Source organism: Pipistrellus kuhlii, unplaced genomic scaffold (assembly GCF_014108245.1).
Source record: "Pipistrellus kuhlii isolate mPipKuh1 unplaced genomic scaffold, mPipKuh1.p scaffold_m20_p_2, whole genome shotgun sequence".
Taxonomy (NCBI): domain Eukaryota; kingdom Metazoa; phylum Chordata; class Mammalia; order Chiroptera; family Vespertilionidae; genus Pipistrellus; species Pipistrellus kuhlii.
The window spans coordinates 153,310,519-153,330,967 of NW_023425515.1; the positions used below are offsets into that span (position 1 = coordinate 153,310,519).

The following is a 20,449-nucleotide window of genomic DNA, read 5'->3' on the forward strand; positions in this document are numbered from 1 at the left end:
GAGAGAAACAAGGGAATGGAGGTGACCTGCAACACCACCAAATATATTAATATCCATTTTTTTAAAAATGTATTTTATTGATTTTTTACAGAGAGGAAGGGAGAGAGAAACATCGACCAGCTGCCTCTTGCACACCCCCTAGCGGGGATGTGCCCGCAACCAGTGTACATGCCCTTGACTGGAATCAAACCCGGGACCTTTCAGTCCGCAGACCGACGCTCCACCGCTGAGCCAAACAGGTTTCGGCTTAATATCCACTTTTATATTTACCATGCTAAATGCCATCTCTTAAATAGAAGGCAAGGCACATAACCAGGCAGCTTACAAGGAGAAACAAACTTTTTTTTTAATTCTACCAAAGATATTTTTCCCCATTGCTTTTTCAGAGAGTAGAAAGGAGGGAGGGAGAGAGGAATGGAAAGAGGGAGAGAGAGGGAGAGAGAAATTGATGTACATCGATTGGCTTCCTCCCACACTCGCCCCAACCAGGGCTGGGGATCAAACTTGCAACCCAGGTGTGTGCCCTTGACCAGGAATCAAACCCACAGGCCTTCGATGCACAGGCCAATGCTCTAACCCACATGTGTCAAACACAAGGCCCGCGGGCCAAATCTGTCCCGCCAGGCCTTGCAATGTGGCCCGCACCGCGCTGTCATCACTGCACTCCGCTGCGTTTCCATCACAATGACAGTTTATGACTGTTCAGTAAACCATTCGGCCCGCGATTTAGGCTAGATTTTAGATTTTGGCCCCTTCTCTGATTGAGTTCGACACCCCTACTAACCACTGAACACACTAGCCAGGGCTCAAACTTCTCTTTATATACTAGGAAGTGTTCAGGTGAGAAAAATATAAAGAAGACAGGAACACAATTTTCAAAGTGTAAATCTCAGCTCTGCTGCACACTTGCTACATGAACTCAGTTTTACGATCTGTCAAGTGGGTATAATAGATACCTCAGAACTATTGTAGGGATCAAATAAAATCATGTGAGGTATCTGGTACCTAATAAGTGGTGATAATAGTGACTGTTCACGATTATCAGTATCAGCAACAGCATCTCCATCAGCATTCAAGTCGCGCATTCTTGTTCCTTCACAAAACCAAATTCTATTAAGTCTCAAAATGCTTGGTCCAATCTCTATATTAGAAATTATATAATTCTTTTTAAAAGAAATGTTTATTCAAAAACAAATTATCTATAAATATGTTGTCTCTGTCTAACTTTATTAAAAGGGCCTTTTGTTTCAGAGAAATGGTTTAATTTCTAAATCTAAATCATTAAATTACCCATGTAATTAAAGTTTAACAAGAGTGATTAAGCTAGCATTAAATGAAATGGAAGATTCTCATTAAAAATTACTGTGGGTAAAGGTTGTATTTATATGTCTCACAAGGAATTATGAGGTCTTTCTGAAGCAAACATGATTATTAGTTTAATAAGTAATTTCCTAAGACTAAAGAAAAAATAAACCAAAAAAAAAACAAAAACAAAAAAACAGAGCTCTTAAGTCTGTAGCTGCAACTTCTCATGCTGTCTTCATTCTGGACCCCTTTCATTAGAAATATGTGTAAGTGGATTATGGATCGCATGATGGCATAAATATTAGCTATGCATGTAATGTACTTGAAAATGCCAGCTGAGCTAGGGGTTTACACTGAATTAAATAATTGGCAAAGAATGAGGGCGAGAAGAGAGCAGCTGAAGTTACTATCCCTTGAGGGTCTTCTACAGGAAATCCCAGCGGCCACAGGGAAGGGAACAGAGAGGAGTGATAGGAGAGTGTGCACGTGCCTCAAATAGTCCACGATCCACTGGGAAGAGCCTCCTGAGAACCTGCAGGGCTTGCTCCTTTTCTGTAACGAACGGCAGCCAGCAGAGAACGAAGGAAGCCACAACAGTACAGGCCAGCTTAATGAGCAGCACGAGCCTGGAATAAAAGCAAAGGCAGCCTGTGAGCCAAGAAGTTAATGCTTCTGAGAAAATCTGAACCATGCTAAATGTAAGAAACGCCAATGTACAGTAATGGTAAATCTATGCCACTGACATAGGTTTAAGATGGGAGTCTAGCCGAAACCGGTTTGGCTCAGTGGTAGAGCGTTAGTCTGCGGACTGAAGGGTCCCGGGTTCGATTCCGGTCAGGGGCATGTACATTGGTTGCGGGCACGTCCACAGTGGGGGGTGTACAGGAGGCAGCTGGTTGATGTTTCTCTCTCATCGATGTTTCTAGCTCTCTAGCCCTCTCTCCTCCTCTGTAAAAAATCAATAAAATATATTAAAAAAAAAAAAAAAAAAAAAGATGGGAGTCTACCCAAATCAGGGTTAAGAAATTCAAAACCATTGCCATGTGAACTTCGCCCTGCAGGTGTGGCTCAGCTGATTGAGCATTGTCCCATTCACCAAGAGGTTGCAGATTCCATTCCCAGCCAGGGAACATGCCTGGGTTTCAGGCTCAATCCCCAGGATTGGGAATAGAAGAGGGAGCCAAATGATTTTTTTCTCTCTCTCCCTTCCTCTCTCTGAAATCAATAAAATCACTTAAAAAACAAACAAAACAAAAAAATCTGCACTTCTTTAACAAAAAAACTATCACCATCCTAATTAACATTTAACTTAGATGCCATTCCTATGTAGCCATGAAGACAAATGTCAAATTAGGATTATACGATTAATAAGTATGTAATCTAACATTTTCTTAAATGGATGAAATTCTACAGCAATGCTAACCAACCAACCCACCTCACCTCACCTACAGGAAATGTACATCAATCAAAACATTTTTCTAGCCGAAACCGGTTTGGCTCAGGGGTAGAGTGTCGGTCTGCGGACTGAAAGGTCCCGGGTTCGATTCCGGTCAAAGGCATGTACATTGGTTGTGGGCACATCCCCGGTAGGGGGTGTGCATGAGGCAGCTGGTCGATGTTTCTCTCTCATTGACGTTTCTGGCTTTCTATCTCTCTCCCTTCCTCTCTGTAAAAAAATCAATAAAATACATATTTTTTTTTTAATTTAAAAAAACAAACATTTTTCTAGTTAGGAATATTTACAGTAAATACAGAACATGACAATCTCTCTTCCTGCTCTCCCCATAGTCAACATATTAGTAAGAAACCATCAAAAGGCCAGTGAAAGACCTTCCTCCAGGTAAGTAGGCCACATGCATTCTCGGGGTACTTTGTAAAATGTTGGTGTTTAGAAGCCACTCACCCTTTTCCTTTGAGGCCTTTTTTAAAACACTTGCCAAGGAGAAAACAAAAGAATGGCAAGGAGTGGTAAAGTTCCATCTGTTTATAATTTAGAGCTAAACAAAATGCCAGTGATCCCAGCAGGTCCCAGTGATAAGATACTCCGAGAATACCCCACAGAGCGAAGCCAAGACTCACAGAGTTATATCTGTCCCTGTGTCAAGGAAATTATCTCAGTAATTGCATTTTATACAGTGTATTTCTTACACAATTTAAAAATTTAGAGATATGCCCAAACCGGTTTGGCTCAGTGGTAGAGCGTCGGTCTGCGGACTGAAAGGTCCCAGGTTCGATTCCGGTCAAGGGCATGTACACTGGTTGCGGGCACATCCCCAGTAGGGGGTGTGCAACAGACAGCTGGTCGATGTTTCTCTCTCATCAACGTTTCTAGCTCTCTATCTCTCTCCCTTCCTCTCTGTAAAAAATCAATAAAATATATTAAAAATTTAGAGATATGAATGCTATTCTAAATAGAAATGGAAGATGTTGAATGTATATAAACATTTGAAATTATAAATACTGGCCTCAAATATATAAAATCGAGTGTTAAATAGCAACTGATTGGTTTAGCTTTAAAAGAACTCTAAACAGTTCACACATTGCTTTTTTTCTGCAAGACTATTCAGTTAAATCGAGAACCCAGATATCAACCCAAATCACTATGCTCAACTAATATTTGACAAAGGAGGCACGAATATACAATGGAATCAAGACAGTTTCTTCAATAAATGGTGTTGGGAAAATTGGACAGACACATGCAAAAGAATGAAACTAGATCACCAACTTACACCATTCACAAAAATAAACTCAAAATGGATACAGGACTTAAACATCAGACGGGAAACCATAAAAATACTAGAAGCATCCAAAGGCCGCAAAATCTCAGACTATGCCAAAAGAACTTCTTCACTGATACTACCCCTAGGGCAATGGAAGCTAAAGAGAAAATAAACAAATGGGACTACATCAAAATAAAAAGCTTTTTTACAGCAAAAGAAACCATCAACAAAACAACAAGAAAGCCCACAGTGTGGGAGAACATATTTGCAAATGATACTACTGATAAAGATTTAATCTCCAACATCTACAAACAGCTTATACAACTAAATAAAAGGAAGATAAATAATCCAATTAAAAAATGGGCAATGGACCTAAATAGAACATTTTCAAAATAAGACAGAAGGAAGGCCAAAAGGCACATGAAAACATGCTCAAAGTCACTAATTAACCGAGAGATGCAAATCAAAACAACAATGCGGTACCATCTCACACCTGTCAGAATGGCCAACATCAACAAATCAACAGACAAGTGTTGGCGAGGTTGTGGAGAAAAAGGAACCCTCGTGCACTGCTGGTGGGAATGCAGACTGGTGCAACCACTGTGGAGAACAGTGTGGAGTTTCCTCAAAAAACTGAAAATGGAACTCCCCATTTGACCCAGTAATCCCACTTCTAGGAATATATCCCAAGAAACTAGAAACACCAATCAGAAAGGATATATGCACCCCTATGTTCATAGCAGCACAATCTACAATAGCCAGAATTTGGAAACAGCCTAGGTGCCCGTCAGCGGATGATTGGATCAAAAAACTTTGGTACATCTACACAATGGAATACTATGCTGCCATAAAAAAGAAGGAATTCTCATCATTTGCAGCAACCTGGATGGAATTGGAGAGCATCATGCTGAGTGAAATAAGCCAATCAACGAAAGAGAAACACCACATGACCTCACTCATTTGTGGATAATAAAGAGCATTATAAACTGATGAACCAAAAGATAGATATAGAGACAGTATATCAACAAGTAGACTGTCAAATTACAGCGGGGAGGGGAGGAAGATCTGAAGGAGATAATAGATCAACCGAAGGACTTTTATACATGCATATAAGTACAACCAATGGACACAAAACTCTGGGGAGGGAGGGGATGTGTGGGAGGAAGGGAGGGAGGGGGGCAAAAAAAATCAATAAAATATATTAAAAAATAAAATAAAAATAAAGTTTCAGTTAATTAATAAAAAAAAGACTATTCAGTTATTATAAAATGATGCTTCAAAAGTTAAAAAAAAAAACAAAATTTACTGATATCACTCTACTTCTCTATAAATATGCATCAGCATAAATATAAGTGCTTAAATACAAACAAATAGCAGTTATATTTAAACAACATCACAATTAAATTTTCAGTCCAAAATGGTGAGCTAGGCATTCATGTTTACCTCCTTTCCTTCCTTAAACCCGCTTAAGATAGAGAATTTTTTAAAGTATAAACTCACAGCCATAAAGAAAACAAGAAGTTGGGTTACAGTAGATCAAGATTTCAACACATTTCTAGAAGACAGAAAGAGGACAGAAAAGTGGTAACAAATAAATTGGATGAAAGAAGCCACAGCCCAGAGGAAGCTTAGGCAAGCAAGGAGCCAGCCTACCTTGTAAGCCCCTGGAGAACTCTGGAAACACTAAGTAGGTTAGAGGTCTCGAGCAATGTTTTTAAAAGAAAACAAGAGGATTAACTGAAAATCCCTAGATGGAGAAATCAAATCCCACCTCACTCCTGTGCAGCCAAACCATTTACCACCACAGGCAACAAAAGAAGGAATATTTCTCCAAAGAAATGGAACAAACCATCTGGAACAGCTAGTGGAGAAATTAACACTGCAGTAAAAAGCCCTTCACACTCTGAAATTTATTTGAATGTTCCTAATTTTATATATCAAAATTACACATAAAATACACATAGCAAATTTTAATTATTCAGTTTCAGTTTTCTGAAGCTTCTGGCTACCACGATTAGAGAAACATCTTGTTTTAAAACTCAAAAAATTATAAGACTGTTTTCCTTTGTTAGTGTCAGGTAACATTTATAAAAGATAGCGGGTATGTTAGGAGAATCTAACCACACTTGGCATTCTGTCCAACTCTTCAGAAGAACTAATCAGTTATCAAGCCAAACAGATGTGAAAAAGCAATACTACTTTTAACAAATCTTTATTTTACCTTTTAAGTAAAAGCTTTGTTTAGAAATTCTTATAGAGCATTGTGAACATCTATATATATAAAAGCCAAGCGACCAGAAAGATGGAACAACAATGACCGGTTGCTATGACACACACTGTGGCAGCCAACCTGCCCGACTGGGGCCCCAATCAGCCATTCCCAACCTCCCAAGGACCCTCCCCCCCCCAGCCAGCCCAGCCTCTGATTGGCACACCCCACCCTGATCATGGGTGGTGCCGAGTGGCCAACCACTAGTTGCCCCTTCCTTGAGCCAGCCTGACCACCAATTGGTCCCCCCACCCTGATCAAAGGTGGGGCCAACCAGCCAACCTCCAGAGTCCCCTCCCTCCCAGCAGCCTGGCCCCAATGGGCCCCCATGAGGGCGGGCCGGCCGGACCCCACCCGTGCACTGGGCCTCTAGTAGTTTATATAAGTAAGTACCCTAGCAAATAAGATATTACTGAATGATAACATTATACATATTGAGCCTAGATTTCCTAATATGCATGCATCTGACTTCATTTCTACATTAGTAAAGGATACTGAAAATGTCCATAGTCAATAAGAATAAGGCCTGGATACAGCAATATGCATAATGCATTAGCAACCTGTAAAGACAGACATTGTGAATTAAGAGAGTAATCTGTTACTTGAATCAAACAGGGTAAAAGTGTAGCTTCACGTAACACAGTAGCAAATGTTCCCCCTCTTACCTTCCAGTTATCAAAAAAATAGCATTTATATAAAACAACTCTTTAAACACTACAGTTTTCATGGAGGTGATACTTCATGGATAGGATGCTTCAGTAAAAAGTAAATCACTAAAAGGTGTTAGTCAGAGAAAGCACATTAGATACACAGGTCAGAGAAGTTAATCTAATGATTAATCTACCCCAAAAAGTATTTGTTGACTGTGATTGTGAGACTTCAGAGCAACTTTTCAAAATGCCTTTCGATTTAGTCAATCCTCACAAGTTTTAACATAAAAGCAACTCATAATTCTGAATATCCAATCCTTTTAGAACAAAGAAAAACAAAACTGTACATTAAGTTCTTCAATAGTACAACACAGCCATCAAAAAGCCTATTTTTTCTTGCACTACACTAAATACAGTGTCCAGAATAAGGTAAATGATATAAATTCAGATTTACCAGCTAAGTAATAAATTCAACATGCCACATGACTCAGTAGTATGTAACTTCTAAAATTCAATGCATCTTATTACTACAGTTGGGCTTTAAAATAATTAAGGTAAGCTGATGTTTTCTAAGTGAAAATTAACTGACAGATATATACTATTCCCTATTAGTATCTATTCCCAAAAGCATGGCTTCCTTAAGCTTCATACTCAATAGTTAAGCTAATAAAATATTTCAGAGATGAAATGTCAGGTTGCTTTAAAACTTGGAGAACATCATGCTGAGTGAAACAAGCCAGTCAATGAGAGAGAGACACCACAGGACCTCACTTATTTATGGATGATCAAGAACATTATAAACTGAAGAACCAAAAGATAGATTTAGAGACAGTAAAGCAACAAGCAGACTGTCAAATTACAGGGGAGGTTGGAGAGATCTGGGGGAGATAAACGATCAACCGAAGGACTTGTATACATGCATATAAGTACAACCAATGGACACAAAACTCTGGGGAGGGAGGGTATGTACGGGAGGGGGGGGGGCATTGGTATATGTACAAAAATAATAATTTAATAAAAATAAAAATAAAATAAAGATAAAAATTATAAACAACAAATATGTAACTATCAACAAGTGAATCTAAAAACCAAGGGAATTAAAAAACTTGATGAATAATATTAACTATTGAATATAATAGAATCAGAGGTATGGAAAGGAAGTGGACTGATAATTCTCGGGGAAAAGAGGAGAGGGGGTTGCGGGAAGAGCCTGAACATAAACTGTGCACCTATGGATGAGGACAACGGGGGGTGGGGAAAGGACAGAGGGTGGGGTGGGAACCTGGTGGAAGGGAAAAAAATGAAGAACTTTTGTAATAATATGAACAATAAAGATTTATTTTAAAAAATAAATAAAATAAAATAAAATATATATATAAAATAAATTTTTTAAAAAAACTTGCCTTTTTCTTCGTTGACATTTCTTTTAAACAGCAACAGTATAAAACCACTGCAGGTATGTAAATCAGCAAATCAGCAATTAATACTAAAAAAGAAAAAAAAAGAAAAAAAGAAAAAAGAAACACAAGCAAATTATTTTAATTGTGAAACCATCAGGAGCTACAATGATATACTTATCGTCTCCCTCCCTCCAACCTTGAGTGTGAATTTTATTAACCCAGAGTTCCTACCCACTCTGGACAAGTCCTTTACATGTGAGCCCTTTCCATTCCCTTTCCCTCTGGCAATTTTTTTTTTTTTTTAATTCCTCACCTGAGGAGAGAGAAACATCAATTGGCTACTTCTCTACGCCCAACTGGGACTGAACCCACAACTTAGGTATGTGCCCTGACCAGGAATCGAACCAAGACCTTTTGGTGTATGAGACAATATCCAAAAAACTGAGCCACACTGACCAGGGCCTCTGCCAAATTTCAACTGATATGGTAATACACTCTTAATTTTCTCTAAAAAATTCACACATTGAATCAATTAGGTGTATCCAAATTAATTCTCTCTTTGCTCTGACTTGAATTTAAAAAGTAAGCATACTCAATGCCCTAACCCAGTGGTTGGCAAACTCATTAGTCAACAGAGCCAAATATCAACAGTTCAACGACTGAGATTTCTTTTGAGAGCCAGATTTTTTAAACTTAAACATTTTTTTTTTAATATATTTTATAGATTTTCCACAGAGAGGAAGGGAGAGGGACAGAGAGCCAGACACATCAATGAGAGAGAGACATCGATCAGCTGCCTCCTGCACACCCCTCTTTGGGGATATGCCCGCAACCAAGGCACATGCCCCCAACCAGAATCAAACCCGGGACCCCCCAGTGCGCAGGCCGATGCTCCATCCACTGAGCCAAACCGGCCTCGGCTACACAAACATTTTCTAATGCCACTTGTTCAAATAGATTTGCCCAGGCCATGGTATTTTGTGGAAGAGCCACACTCAAGGGGACAAAGAGCCTCGGCCCTTACCAGTTTGGCTCACTGGATAGAGCATCAGCTTGTAGAAGGAAGGGTCCTGGATTTAATTCCCCCCAAGGGCACATTAAAAGCCTTGTTTTTGGGCTTGATCCCCAGTAGGGGGCATGCAGGAGGCAGCCAATCAATGCCTCCCTCTCATCACTAATGTTTCTAGCTCTCTCTCTTCTCCCTTCCTCTCTGAAATCAATAAAAAATATATATATATATATATATATATATATATATATATATATATATATATATATATATATTTAAGAATACTCAAAGCAAGGAAAGACAACCTTTTTTTTTTAAAAAACTATCTATATACTCCAAATTTTCTCTTGTGAAGAATACCTCAAATGTGGCAATCAATGCATAGACTCTTTTTAGAATATTATTTTAAAATACATTAACTTTAGCCCTAGATGGTTTGGCTCAGTGGATAGAGCATGGGCCTGCAGATTGAAGGGTTCTGTGTTTGATTCCAGTCAAGGGCACATACCTTAGTTGCAGGTTCCCCCGCCCTGGTCAGGGTGCATGCAGGAGGCAACCAATGGATGCGTCTCTGTCATATGATGTTTCTCTTTGTCTCTTCCTTCCCTTTCCACTCTCTCTAAAAATCAAAGGAAAAATATCCTCAGGTGAGGATTAATTAAAAAGAAAAAATACATACACCTTTACTAATTCATGCATATAAAGAACTTGAGAGCCCCAGGTGAGAAGGAAACTAAAAAAAGTTTTTAACATAAAAGCAATTCGTAATTCTGAATATCCAATCTTTTTAGAACAAAGAAAAACAAGTAGTGTACATTAAGTTCTTCAACAGTACAACACAGCCATCCGAAAAGCCTATTTTTTTTCTTGCACTACCCTAAATATAGTGTCTAGAATAAGGTAAATGACAGAAAAACTGTCAGTGTTAGATGTGTGTAATCTATTTTCTGCTCCAGGTGCCAACATTTAAGATGACACTGACAGACTGAAACATATACCAACGAGCACAGCCAGAGGCCTCATGATCGTAATCGCATTCAGCAAACGGGTCATCTAAGAAATAACTAAAGGATGTGAGGATGTCGTATCTCCTCAGGGAAAAGGTGACTTCAAATGTCTTTAGGGTATTAAGTATATAGTAGGGGTGTCGAACTCAATCAGAGAAGGGGCCAAAATCTAAAATCCAGCCTAAATCGCGGGCCGAATGGTTTACTGAACAGTCATAAACTGTCATTGTGATGGAAACGCAGCGGAGTGCAGTGATGACAGCGCGGTGCAGGCCACATTGCAAGGCCTGGCGGGACGGATTTGGCCCGCGGGCCTTGTGTTTGACACATGTGATATAGAGGATCAGTCTTGTTCTATGTCGCCCAAGCATGTCAAACTTAAAGGCTAACACGGGCTAAATAAACAAGGCATGTGGCCAGTGGCCTGTGAGTTTGACATGCTTGATGTAGCCCAAGGAAATGGAACCTAAAATACCTAGTGGAAGTTCAATAGAAGAAGGGCATTTTTAATGATTGGGGCTCTCTGAAAACAAAACAGTCTCTAAAGAGAGTGAGTTCCCTACAGACATAGGTATTGGTTCAGACACTAAACAGTTATGTGTTAAGTACCGTATGTAGTTCAGAGTGGACTAAAGCATTGTGGAGAACGGGGAATGGTGTGGGAAAGGAAAAGACTGGTAAGACAGCTATCTCTTGGGCCTGAGATTCCATTCCTGGATGAACAGTAAAGAGAACTCTACTAGCCGAAACCGGTTTGGCTCAGTGGATAGAGCGATGGCCTGTGGATCCAAAGGTCCCAGGTTCGATTCCGGGCAAGGGAATGTACCTTGGTTGCGGGCACATTCCTGGTAGGGGGTGTGCAGGAGGCAGCTGGTCGATGTTTCTCTCTCATTGATGTTTCCAGCTCTCTATCCCTCTCCCTTCCTCTCTGTAAAAAAATCAATAAAATATATTTAAAAAGATAAAGAGAGAGAGAACTCTACTAAATTTACACTAATTGAGAAAAATGTCCAGGCTAGCATCCTAAATAATCCTATATAATAAAAGCCTAATATGCTAAGGGTCTGGATGTCCAGTTGCCATTCAACCAATCAAAGCATACTATGCTAATTATATGCTAAGGCAGCTCAACCGCTTGCTATGATGTGCACTGACCACCAGGGGGCAGACACTCCGACCAGTAGCTTAGCTTGCTGCTGGGGTCCAGCTAACCAGAACTGAGAAAAATGGCCAGCCAGACACGCCCTGGAGCCCTCCCGCAGTCCCTCTGCAGCTGACCAACCTCCTACGTTCTTCTCCAGCCTTGATGGTGCACCAGTGGGGTTCCTTGGCCTGGCCTGCACCCTCTCACAATCCAGGACCCTCGGGGGATGTCAGAGAGGCAGTATTGGCTCTATCCCACTCAACACAGGAGCTGCCCCTGGTAGTCAGTGAGCTCCCACTGGGGAAACACTGCTCAGTGAGAAGCTGGGCTCACGGTTGGCGAGCGCAGGAGCAGTGGCAAGAGCGTCTCCTGCCTCCGCAGCATCGCTAAGGATGTTCAGGGAACAGGCTGTCAGTTGGACATCTCCTGACGGCTCCTGGATTATGAGAGGGTGCAGGCTGGGCTGAGGGACCACCCTCACCCCCTCTGCTCCCTCCTACTCCCCCCCACCCAAGTGCACGAATTTCATGAAATGGGCCTCTAATTCAAGTTTAAGTCGTGTAAAGCTTTTAGAACAGCACACAATAAATGCTCAATAAACATTTGTCAAGTGGATTAATTTAGTAACAATGGACAGCAACACAATGAATGAGATATGACTATAAAAGTTTACTTTAAGAAAAAGGCTAAAGGGATTTGGAATTAGGATATTAACGCAACAACCTAAACAACTAAAACTTCAATTTATAGTTATCAGACCTCAAGTAAGCTATTAATCTCACTGACGTATGCCTCAGTTTCCTCCCCTTAAAATAAGTAGAATATTCACCTCATTGGGTTTTCAAATTATTAAGTGGGATAATCAATGTAAAGCTCCCAGAATTATTCCTTTCTACTCTTTTCTCTTTTAGTTTATAAATATATTTTGAAATTACATATATATGCATATGTATAGGAGTACAATTTTAAAAGTAGGAATGATAACAGAACCTTTGAGCATTTCAAAAAATGTTTGAAAGTCAAATTTCACACTCAATAACTATTGTTCTTTTACCTGTTGCACGCATGAAGAGCTTGTGTGCCTGACTCTCATATCCACGTGAGGTATGGAGAGCAATCCAGTCTGGATTTATAACCTTTGCCCTGCAAATCAAAGCATATATACACGCACTTGATTCCCCGTCATTTTAACAATAAAGACATCTGAGGACATATGAATCTATTTTGAGAAGTAACCACTGCTCTTATAAAGTGATTAAGCTAAGGCTAATGTATGAGTTTTTTTGTTTAATCATGTGAAATGGATTTAAGCTAAAAAACAGAGTCTGCCTTGCTCATCTCCCAATGAAACCTTATAACATGGGTAAGAACCCTACCTTGGCAATTCTTCCAGTTTAAAAACAATGTGAAGTGTGACATTTCATTTATTAAGCACATTTCTAATAATAAAAGTGTAATATGCTAATTAGACAAGACAGCCAAATGACCTACTGGACATCATTCTGGACATCATTCTGGACATCATTCCAGACGAAGCCGCGGCAGCGGGGGCCAAGACAGAGGTGGTTAGGGGTGATCGGGCAGGCAGGCAAGTGGTTAAGGGAAATCAGGCAGGTAGGCAGGCCAGTGGTTGGGGCGATCAGGCAGGCAGGCAGGCAGAGGCAGTTAGGGGAGATCAGGCAGGCAAGCAAGTGACTAGGGGCGATCAGACAGGCAGGCTAGTGGTTGGGGTGATGAGGCAGGGAAGCGAGTGGTTAGGGGTGATGAGGCAGGCAGGCAGAGTGGTTAGGGGTAATCAGGCAGGCAGACAAGCAGTAAGGAGCCAGTAGTCCCAGATTGCAAGAGGGTGAAGGCCAGGCTGAGGGACCCCCCACACCCAGTGCACGAATTTCATGCACCAGGCCTCTAGTATTATCCTCTGTATAAAGAACAATATGCTAGTATTGACCAGAGGATCACCCTATATAATAAAAGGCTAATATGCAAATTGACGAATGGTGGAATGACCAGTTGCTATGACACACACTGACCACCAAGGGGCAGATGATCCACACAGGAGCTGCCCCCTGGTGGTCAGTGCACTCACACAAGGGGATCACTGCTCAGGCAGAAGCCAGGCTCATGGCTGGCGAGTGCAACAGCAGTGGCAGGAGCCTCTCCAGCCTCCACGATAGCGCTAAGGATATCCAACTGATGGCATCCCCGTCACTAGGATATCCTTCGAGGGCTCCCGGACTGTGAGAGGGCACAGGCTGGGCTGAGGGACTCCCCCCGCCCCACACCAAGTGCATGAATTTCGTGCACTGGACCTCTAATGATTTATAATTTATAATATTTTCAGTTATCATAACAATCAGCTCTAATAAATAGTTATTAATCACAAATCATTGCATAAAACTAAACATAATTGTTAAAGATAAATTAAGTTTCAATTATATTACATTACCCTGAACACTGAAAAATATAACTTATTATCATGTAGTTTTGGAACTCATTTTTAATCCAGGACACTAATTTTTACAAAATAGGAAATAGTAAAACAAATAAGATGAATTTGGAGGATACTGTGAAATTCCTCAAATTTCTGCTGATACACTTCAAGTGTGAAATGGAATAGCACCACAAAGTAGAACTGGGTCTCCACCAAACAGAAGTTCCTATCTTCAACAAACCTTCTTATAAAAGAAGGCATTCCAATCCTGAACTTAAATCTCAAGTGAAACGCTACAGTAATTCTAGTTTCTAACTTAACAGATTAGTCAGAATACCATTTGGACCCATGTTTTTTATGTACTTTAGGCCATTCCAGAAAAAAAACTTTCCCATGCACAACTCACCATATTAGACCTATTTCTCAGTTGACCATGCATAATTGGTAACAACTCCACTTCAAAACAAAGCTAACTTTTGCCTTTCTTTCTAGCCTGTCCTCCAAAGGAATTATAGAAATGTTCAAACTGATAGTTAACTTTCTTACAACCCGACTGCAAAGAAAGGTATAGCTTTCTTTACAAACATAATACAACAGTAGCTACAATCTCTCCTCTATTCAACAAAGCCAGATCCTACTGTTTCTACTAAATCTGCTAATGACATAAATATTTAGTTACATTAAGGAATAAAAACTTACACATATGCACATAAAAGACTATGATAAGCTGTAAGAGGCGGATAATCCAATCCCCAATATAGTAAATTGTTATCACTGCTGTTAAAATACCTAAAAAGAAAAAGAAAAAGCATCATTCAAATAATCAATATTCAGAACATAGATTATACTTAACATTTTGTCTCATTTAATTAAAATGAAAAGATATGTCAAACAAGTTAAAACATTTTTATCTAAACTTTCTTGTCTTTTACCCTTCTAAAAATTTTTGTGAACTTACAATTGAAAGTTGTTATTGAGTAGCGTGACTAAGTAATTTATTGTCTAAACCAACACTCTCGTGAAAGTGAAAGAGTGAGCTATTCATAATTAAGCAAGAACAACAGATGCAAACCAAGACTGTCCTAGACAAACCAGAACTTAGCATCACTCCCTATCAGTAGACTTAATCCATGACTAACACTTGTATAAAAGAAATATGCAACCAAAAAAGACAAATTGCTTCTTAGAATCTAACAAATTAAAGAAACAATATAAAATCACAATCTTAAAAAGTAATAAATGAATTTCAGAGAACACATACTGATGTGGTTTATGGGAAGAGAAATACTTCATGAAACAGATAGAAAACTTTGAAAACAAATCAAGATGTAACCGGAGCCTATGTTTTGCAAGATTCTATAAATTAAGGAAGAAAACTAGATCTAACATTCATAAACCAATAGGCTCCTTCAATTGGCCAGAGTGGGAAGAAACTATACAATTACTATAACTCAAGAAATGAAGGTGAAATTTACATAAAACATGTTTCTGTTATATCCTTTATAATGAGGCAGCTTCTTCTATCCAACTTACTTTCTCAATCATAAGAATTTACAATTATGGAGAGCAAACTATGTAACTCACATATAACCATCATTCATAAGCCTGTTTCAAATGGGTGACAACTTCTCAGCATCACAATCTCTTACTTTGGGATTTTTAAAAAAAATTTAAGTTAGCATTCATCATGATCCCAAGCATGTTATTGTTCATTCTCTTAATGTCAGTCCCACAAAATGTAGGTTTGAATAGAGTGACCTGGGACAATAAAGTGATCCAAGTGTGCTAGACAGCCAAGAGATCTGGGTAGAGTACTACAGTGTGGTACTGTCGGGGGGTGGTTGTCCACTCCAGCAGCAATATCCTGGGAATAATCCTGGATCCTGGATCTGGGCTTCGACCTGAAGCTGAAAGGCAGTGAATCCAAGAATTTCCCTGTTGGTTGGTGCCCCTATTGACAGCTTAAATCTGGGACACTCGGCCAGCCAACAGTGGGGACCAGAAGTCCTATTCTCTAAACAGGGTTGACTGAAGACAGGTTCGATAACACAATTGTGTTATTTCCAAATTCATGTCACTACAGGGCATATTAACAAAGTTTTATTATATCTACCTTATAAAGTTGTCAAAGGACTGGGTTAAACATGTAAAGCTATTAGGTCACTACCTGACACAAAGTGAGTGCAAAATAGTTCTAATTGATTATTAGCCTCAAAACTATTGGATGGCCTAGCTAACGTGGCCCAGTGGTTGAACATCATCCTATGAACCAGGAGGTCACAGTACGATGCCTGGTCAGAGCACATGCCCAGGTTTCAGGCTCGATCCCCAATAGGGGATGTGCAGGTGGCAGCCAATCAACGATTCTCTCTCTTATCACTGAATCTCTCTCTTCCTCTCCCTTCCTCTCCGAAATCAATCAATCAATATGTTTATTTATTTAAAAAAAAAAAACAAAAACACTATTAGTGCAATGGAAAACCATCAAGAATTTAAGAGTCACATTTTGACAATCACAGTTTAATTTGTTTTTCAGCTTCTTAAAAGTCAAAAGCTATTTTTCATTTACTTAAACTTTGAGATCCACTGGAGATAGGTAAAAGAGGAGCTACAAGATACGAAGATATATACTAGTAGTATATATGATTAACAGTAAAAATGGTGAACAGATATACTCCAACTGGTTGGATTGGAAATATTTCAAAATGGGCCTACAAGGTAATATATATCACATCAGTATACAGGAAGATAAGGATGCAAACTAAAAAAAAAAAAAATACACCAAAATAGTAGCATGATTTTCCTTTTAAATATCTTCAAATAATCTATTTTAATTGACTATGATAAATAATGTAATCAAGTTAAAATTGCCCATACCATTGTTTGATCGGTAAATTAAAAGTTATTTCTTGCCAGTGTCTCTGAGCTTCATAATCACCAAACATAGGGGGTTTTCCAGCACCTAAGATGAAAAGTAAAAAGAGCAAAACAACAATATACTTTAGTGCATCGGAGATTTTTATTTCCTTATGAAAAATGTCTAAATTATAGAGGCAATGTAGGTGGCAGAAAAGAACACAAGTTACCAAAAGAGCCAGCCAGATGAGGTCTGAATCCTAGCCCTGCTAGCACACTGAGTGACTGTGTGACCACAGGCAAATTACTTAACCTCCCTGATCCTCAGCATACAGGATCAACACTACCTACCTAAAGGGCCATTGGAATAAAGAAGACAACAGGAAGAAAATGCACCGTATAATAACTGGCACACAGTAAACTTTCCATAAATATTGTTAACATTTATAGCTATTAATGCTAATTAGTTATTAATTAGCTCATAATACTAATTATAATATATCCACGTTTATTTTTATTTCATGAGACTATCATCATACTGTCCAAAAACTATTATTAAGTAATAATAAATATCTGCATTTGAAAGAGGGTTTTTATAAACTAAATATAAATAACTTAAGGATAAGTATAGAACCAAGAACAGACATAGATTACAAAAACATTAGGTCAAGCTTTGCTGTTAAATGAGTTATATAGAAACTGGTGCTTTATAGCTTGTTTTTTAATTTCAAAATTGCAAACAGAGTGATAGTGGATCTCTAATAACTAACAACTGATAGTGCCAGTTACATGCCAAATACAACAGTGAACTAAGTATTGTTATTATCCCCACTTTACAGCTGGAAAAACAGCGGTAATGAAACAGGTAATGGTCACCTAGGTAATCAGTAGCAGAGTCTGGATCTGAACCCAGGAAGACTGGCTCCGTAATCCAGGCTCTTAGCTCCTACTCTGCTAAGTAGGTTAATAACCTTAAATCATTGAAAATGACATAAAGAGCCCAGCCAGCGGGGCTCAGTGGTTAACAGCGACCTATGAACCAGGAGGTCATGGCTGGATATGCCAGGCTGCAGGCTCAATCCCTAGTGTGGGGCATGCAGGAGGCAGCTGATCAATGATTCTCTCTCATCATTGATGTCTCCATCTCTCTCCCTCTCCCTTACTATCTGAAATCAATAAAAAATAAAATAAATAAAATAAAATGACATATAGTTCCACTTAGTAAATAGTAAACACCCACTACTTAACTGGCAGTTAAATAAAATTGTAACAAGGCACAAAGAGATATAGTCTAGTCACAGGTTTTTAATCAGCAAGTGAAAATCAAGTATAGTCATTAATCCCTAGGGAAGGTGTGCCTTGTTGGAGAATGATATATTTATTATTGCTCTCTAAAATCCAACCCAGATTTTGTCCAGCTTTGAAACACTACATTAAGTAGATTTTTCTGTATCTAATGGCTATATTATATCAATAGTCTTTAAGTGCTAGTATCTCTACCCAAGGAGAGATTCCACTATGAGATAATGGTGGGAAAAGCAGATTAACATCTCCAAAGCGTATGCTCTGAGTGACAGTCACAAGGATCCGCAGTACATAGACACGTGTATGTACACACACACATGCATGCCTCTGTCTCTCAGAAAGTATTGTATTATATCTTGGCCAATTTTATATTCTTAAAAGATCTGAGTTTCTGCCCTAGCTGGTTTGGCTCAGTGGATAGAGTGCTGGCCTTCAGACTAAAAGGTCCTGGGTTCGATTCCAATCAAGGGCACATAACCTTAGTTACAGATGGGGCCCAAGTGGAAGGCAACCCATCACATCAATGTTTCTCTCTGTGTGTCTCTCTCCCTCCCTTCCATTCTCTCTATTTATCCTCCGGTGAGGATTAATTAAAAAGTCAGATAGGAGTTCTTGATTTTCCACTTACTCAATGTGCAACATTAAGCAATTTGTGATAGCAGACCAATTAATTTGCCACGGCTACTTTGCCCATATATTGGTTCTTGCCCAAAAACATCTTTAAGTTATTGTCTGATATTAAAATTCTAAGCCTCTGTTCGTGCTGCCTACCTCCAACTCATACATCAACTTATATCCAACCTTCAAAAATCATCTTAAATTCCATATTCTCCATGAAATCTTCCCTTATAAATCAAAAACATATTGATCATTAATTACTGACTTCTCACAATACTTATATTTTTAAAATCATATGACTATATTATTTCCTAATTACTACCCAAATAAGAATTTTAATTTGTATGATTTTCAAATTCTAGAGTTCAAAGGAAATATATTGGTAGGCAGATAGTACATACTTTCATTAAAAACTCCCTTAATCAACTAAGGGGTAGAATAACATACAATTTGTTTAAAAGGTAAAATAATTTCCGATTGAATTAATTTTCTGCATGTGTATTTTATAAAAGTCAGTGTGTTCTCCTGTTTTTCAGAATTATGGCCATTGTCTATAGGGGAAAAGAGTTGATTTTGTTTTGTTTTGTTTTTGTTTATTTTTGTTCTACCAGGATAGTAAAAGTCAGAGAGAATCTTAAGTAATTTCTTATACCTGAAAAAACCCGGCTTTCTGGATTTTCTGAAATTGCTCTAGACTGTGGAAGAATTTATTACCATTCTCTAACAAATAGAAGAATGGATAATGACTCTCTTTAGGGTTGAGAAACAAGTTTCTATCCAGAGTCTGACCTACTTCAATAAATTCAGCTGACACTGGCTATGAAATTAGTACTTAGGTTTTTAAAACTGCTAAAGTGCCCTTAAAGCAACCCAGGAGGACAAGCAACTGTACCTATGGGAGCTTCACTTGGGAAGGGCAAAAAGGATTCCTCCCGCTGTGGTTAATTCTACAAATTCATTTACATGAGATTCAGAATTACATAAAGAAAACACACTAATGCATATTACAAAGCTTCAATTCTGTCTCATTCTCAGGAAAATGGGCTTAAGCACCACTTATATATTCATTTTATAAACTGCTGAATCATTCAAAATAATTTTAGAATTTAAAAAAACACACAGTAGTTTCTTTGAAAACAATACATACTACTTGCCTTTACATTGAAATTTTAAATATTCCAAGAGAAGAAAATTTGGCTAAAATTTTCCAGAATAAAATCCCCTTTTATATGTTCCTGGTGAGTAAAAAGAAACATTACAGATAGCAAGAGGTAAGCTGAGAAAAACTAGCCAACTAAACAGAGCACAGACATACTTTAACAATAATTAACATTTTGCAAACAAAATTGTTCTTTTTCACTTTCTCTTTCTAAGCAGTCAATGGAGCTTTGGAAAAAAGGGATTATTAAAATTGGTTGAGTGCTGCTATTTGTTCTAAAGACAATGGTAACACTTTAGGTCAAAGTATAGAGGAACTGTGAAACTCTACAAACAATACTAAAATCAGAATTTGTCTCCTCCCCAAGACTTGTTCAAAAGCAACAAGCAAAAATAAAATAAAATGAATAAAAACAACAAGCAATATTTATTCAATATGTTTATGTCTATAAAAACTATATAAGCAGCACTTATAAAGGGTATATTGTAAATATGTAAGGGGTATACATTTTTAAAAAACTTAAATTACAATATATATGAGTTTCCCTACCCAATACATACATTTCCAAAAAAGAAA

At 38.5% G+C, this 20,449-nt stretch overlaps 1 protein-coding gene across 1 annotated transcript in view; it reads right to left on the reverse strand.

The window, feature by feature from the left end:
* Positions 1-20,449, reverse strand: part of ALG6 (ALG6 alpha-1,3-glucosyltransferase) — a 43,327-nt gene that overhangs the window by 13,784 nt on the left and 9,094 nt on the right. The window contains exons 3-9 of the mRNA XM_036446486.2: positions 16,813-16,897; positions 14,635-14,724; positions 12,559-12,647; positions 8,348-8,430; positions 6,790-6,854; positions 3,209-3,394; positions 1,796-1,931 (exon numbers count right to left, since the gene is read on the reverse strand). Of these exons, the coding sequence (XP_036302379.1) occupies positions 1,796-1,931; positions 3,209-3,394; positions 6,790-6,854; positions 8,348-8,430; positions 12,559-12,647; positions 14,635-14,724; positions 16,813-16,897 (734 nt within the window). The remainder of the gene's footprint in view (positions 1-1,795; positions 1,932-3,208; positions 3,395-6,789; positions 6,855-8,347; positions 8,431-12,558; positions 12,648-14,634; positions 14,725-16,812; positions 16,898-20,449) is intronic.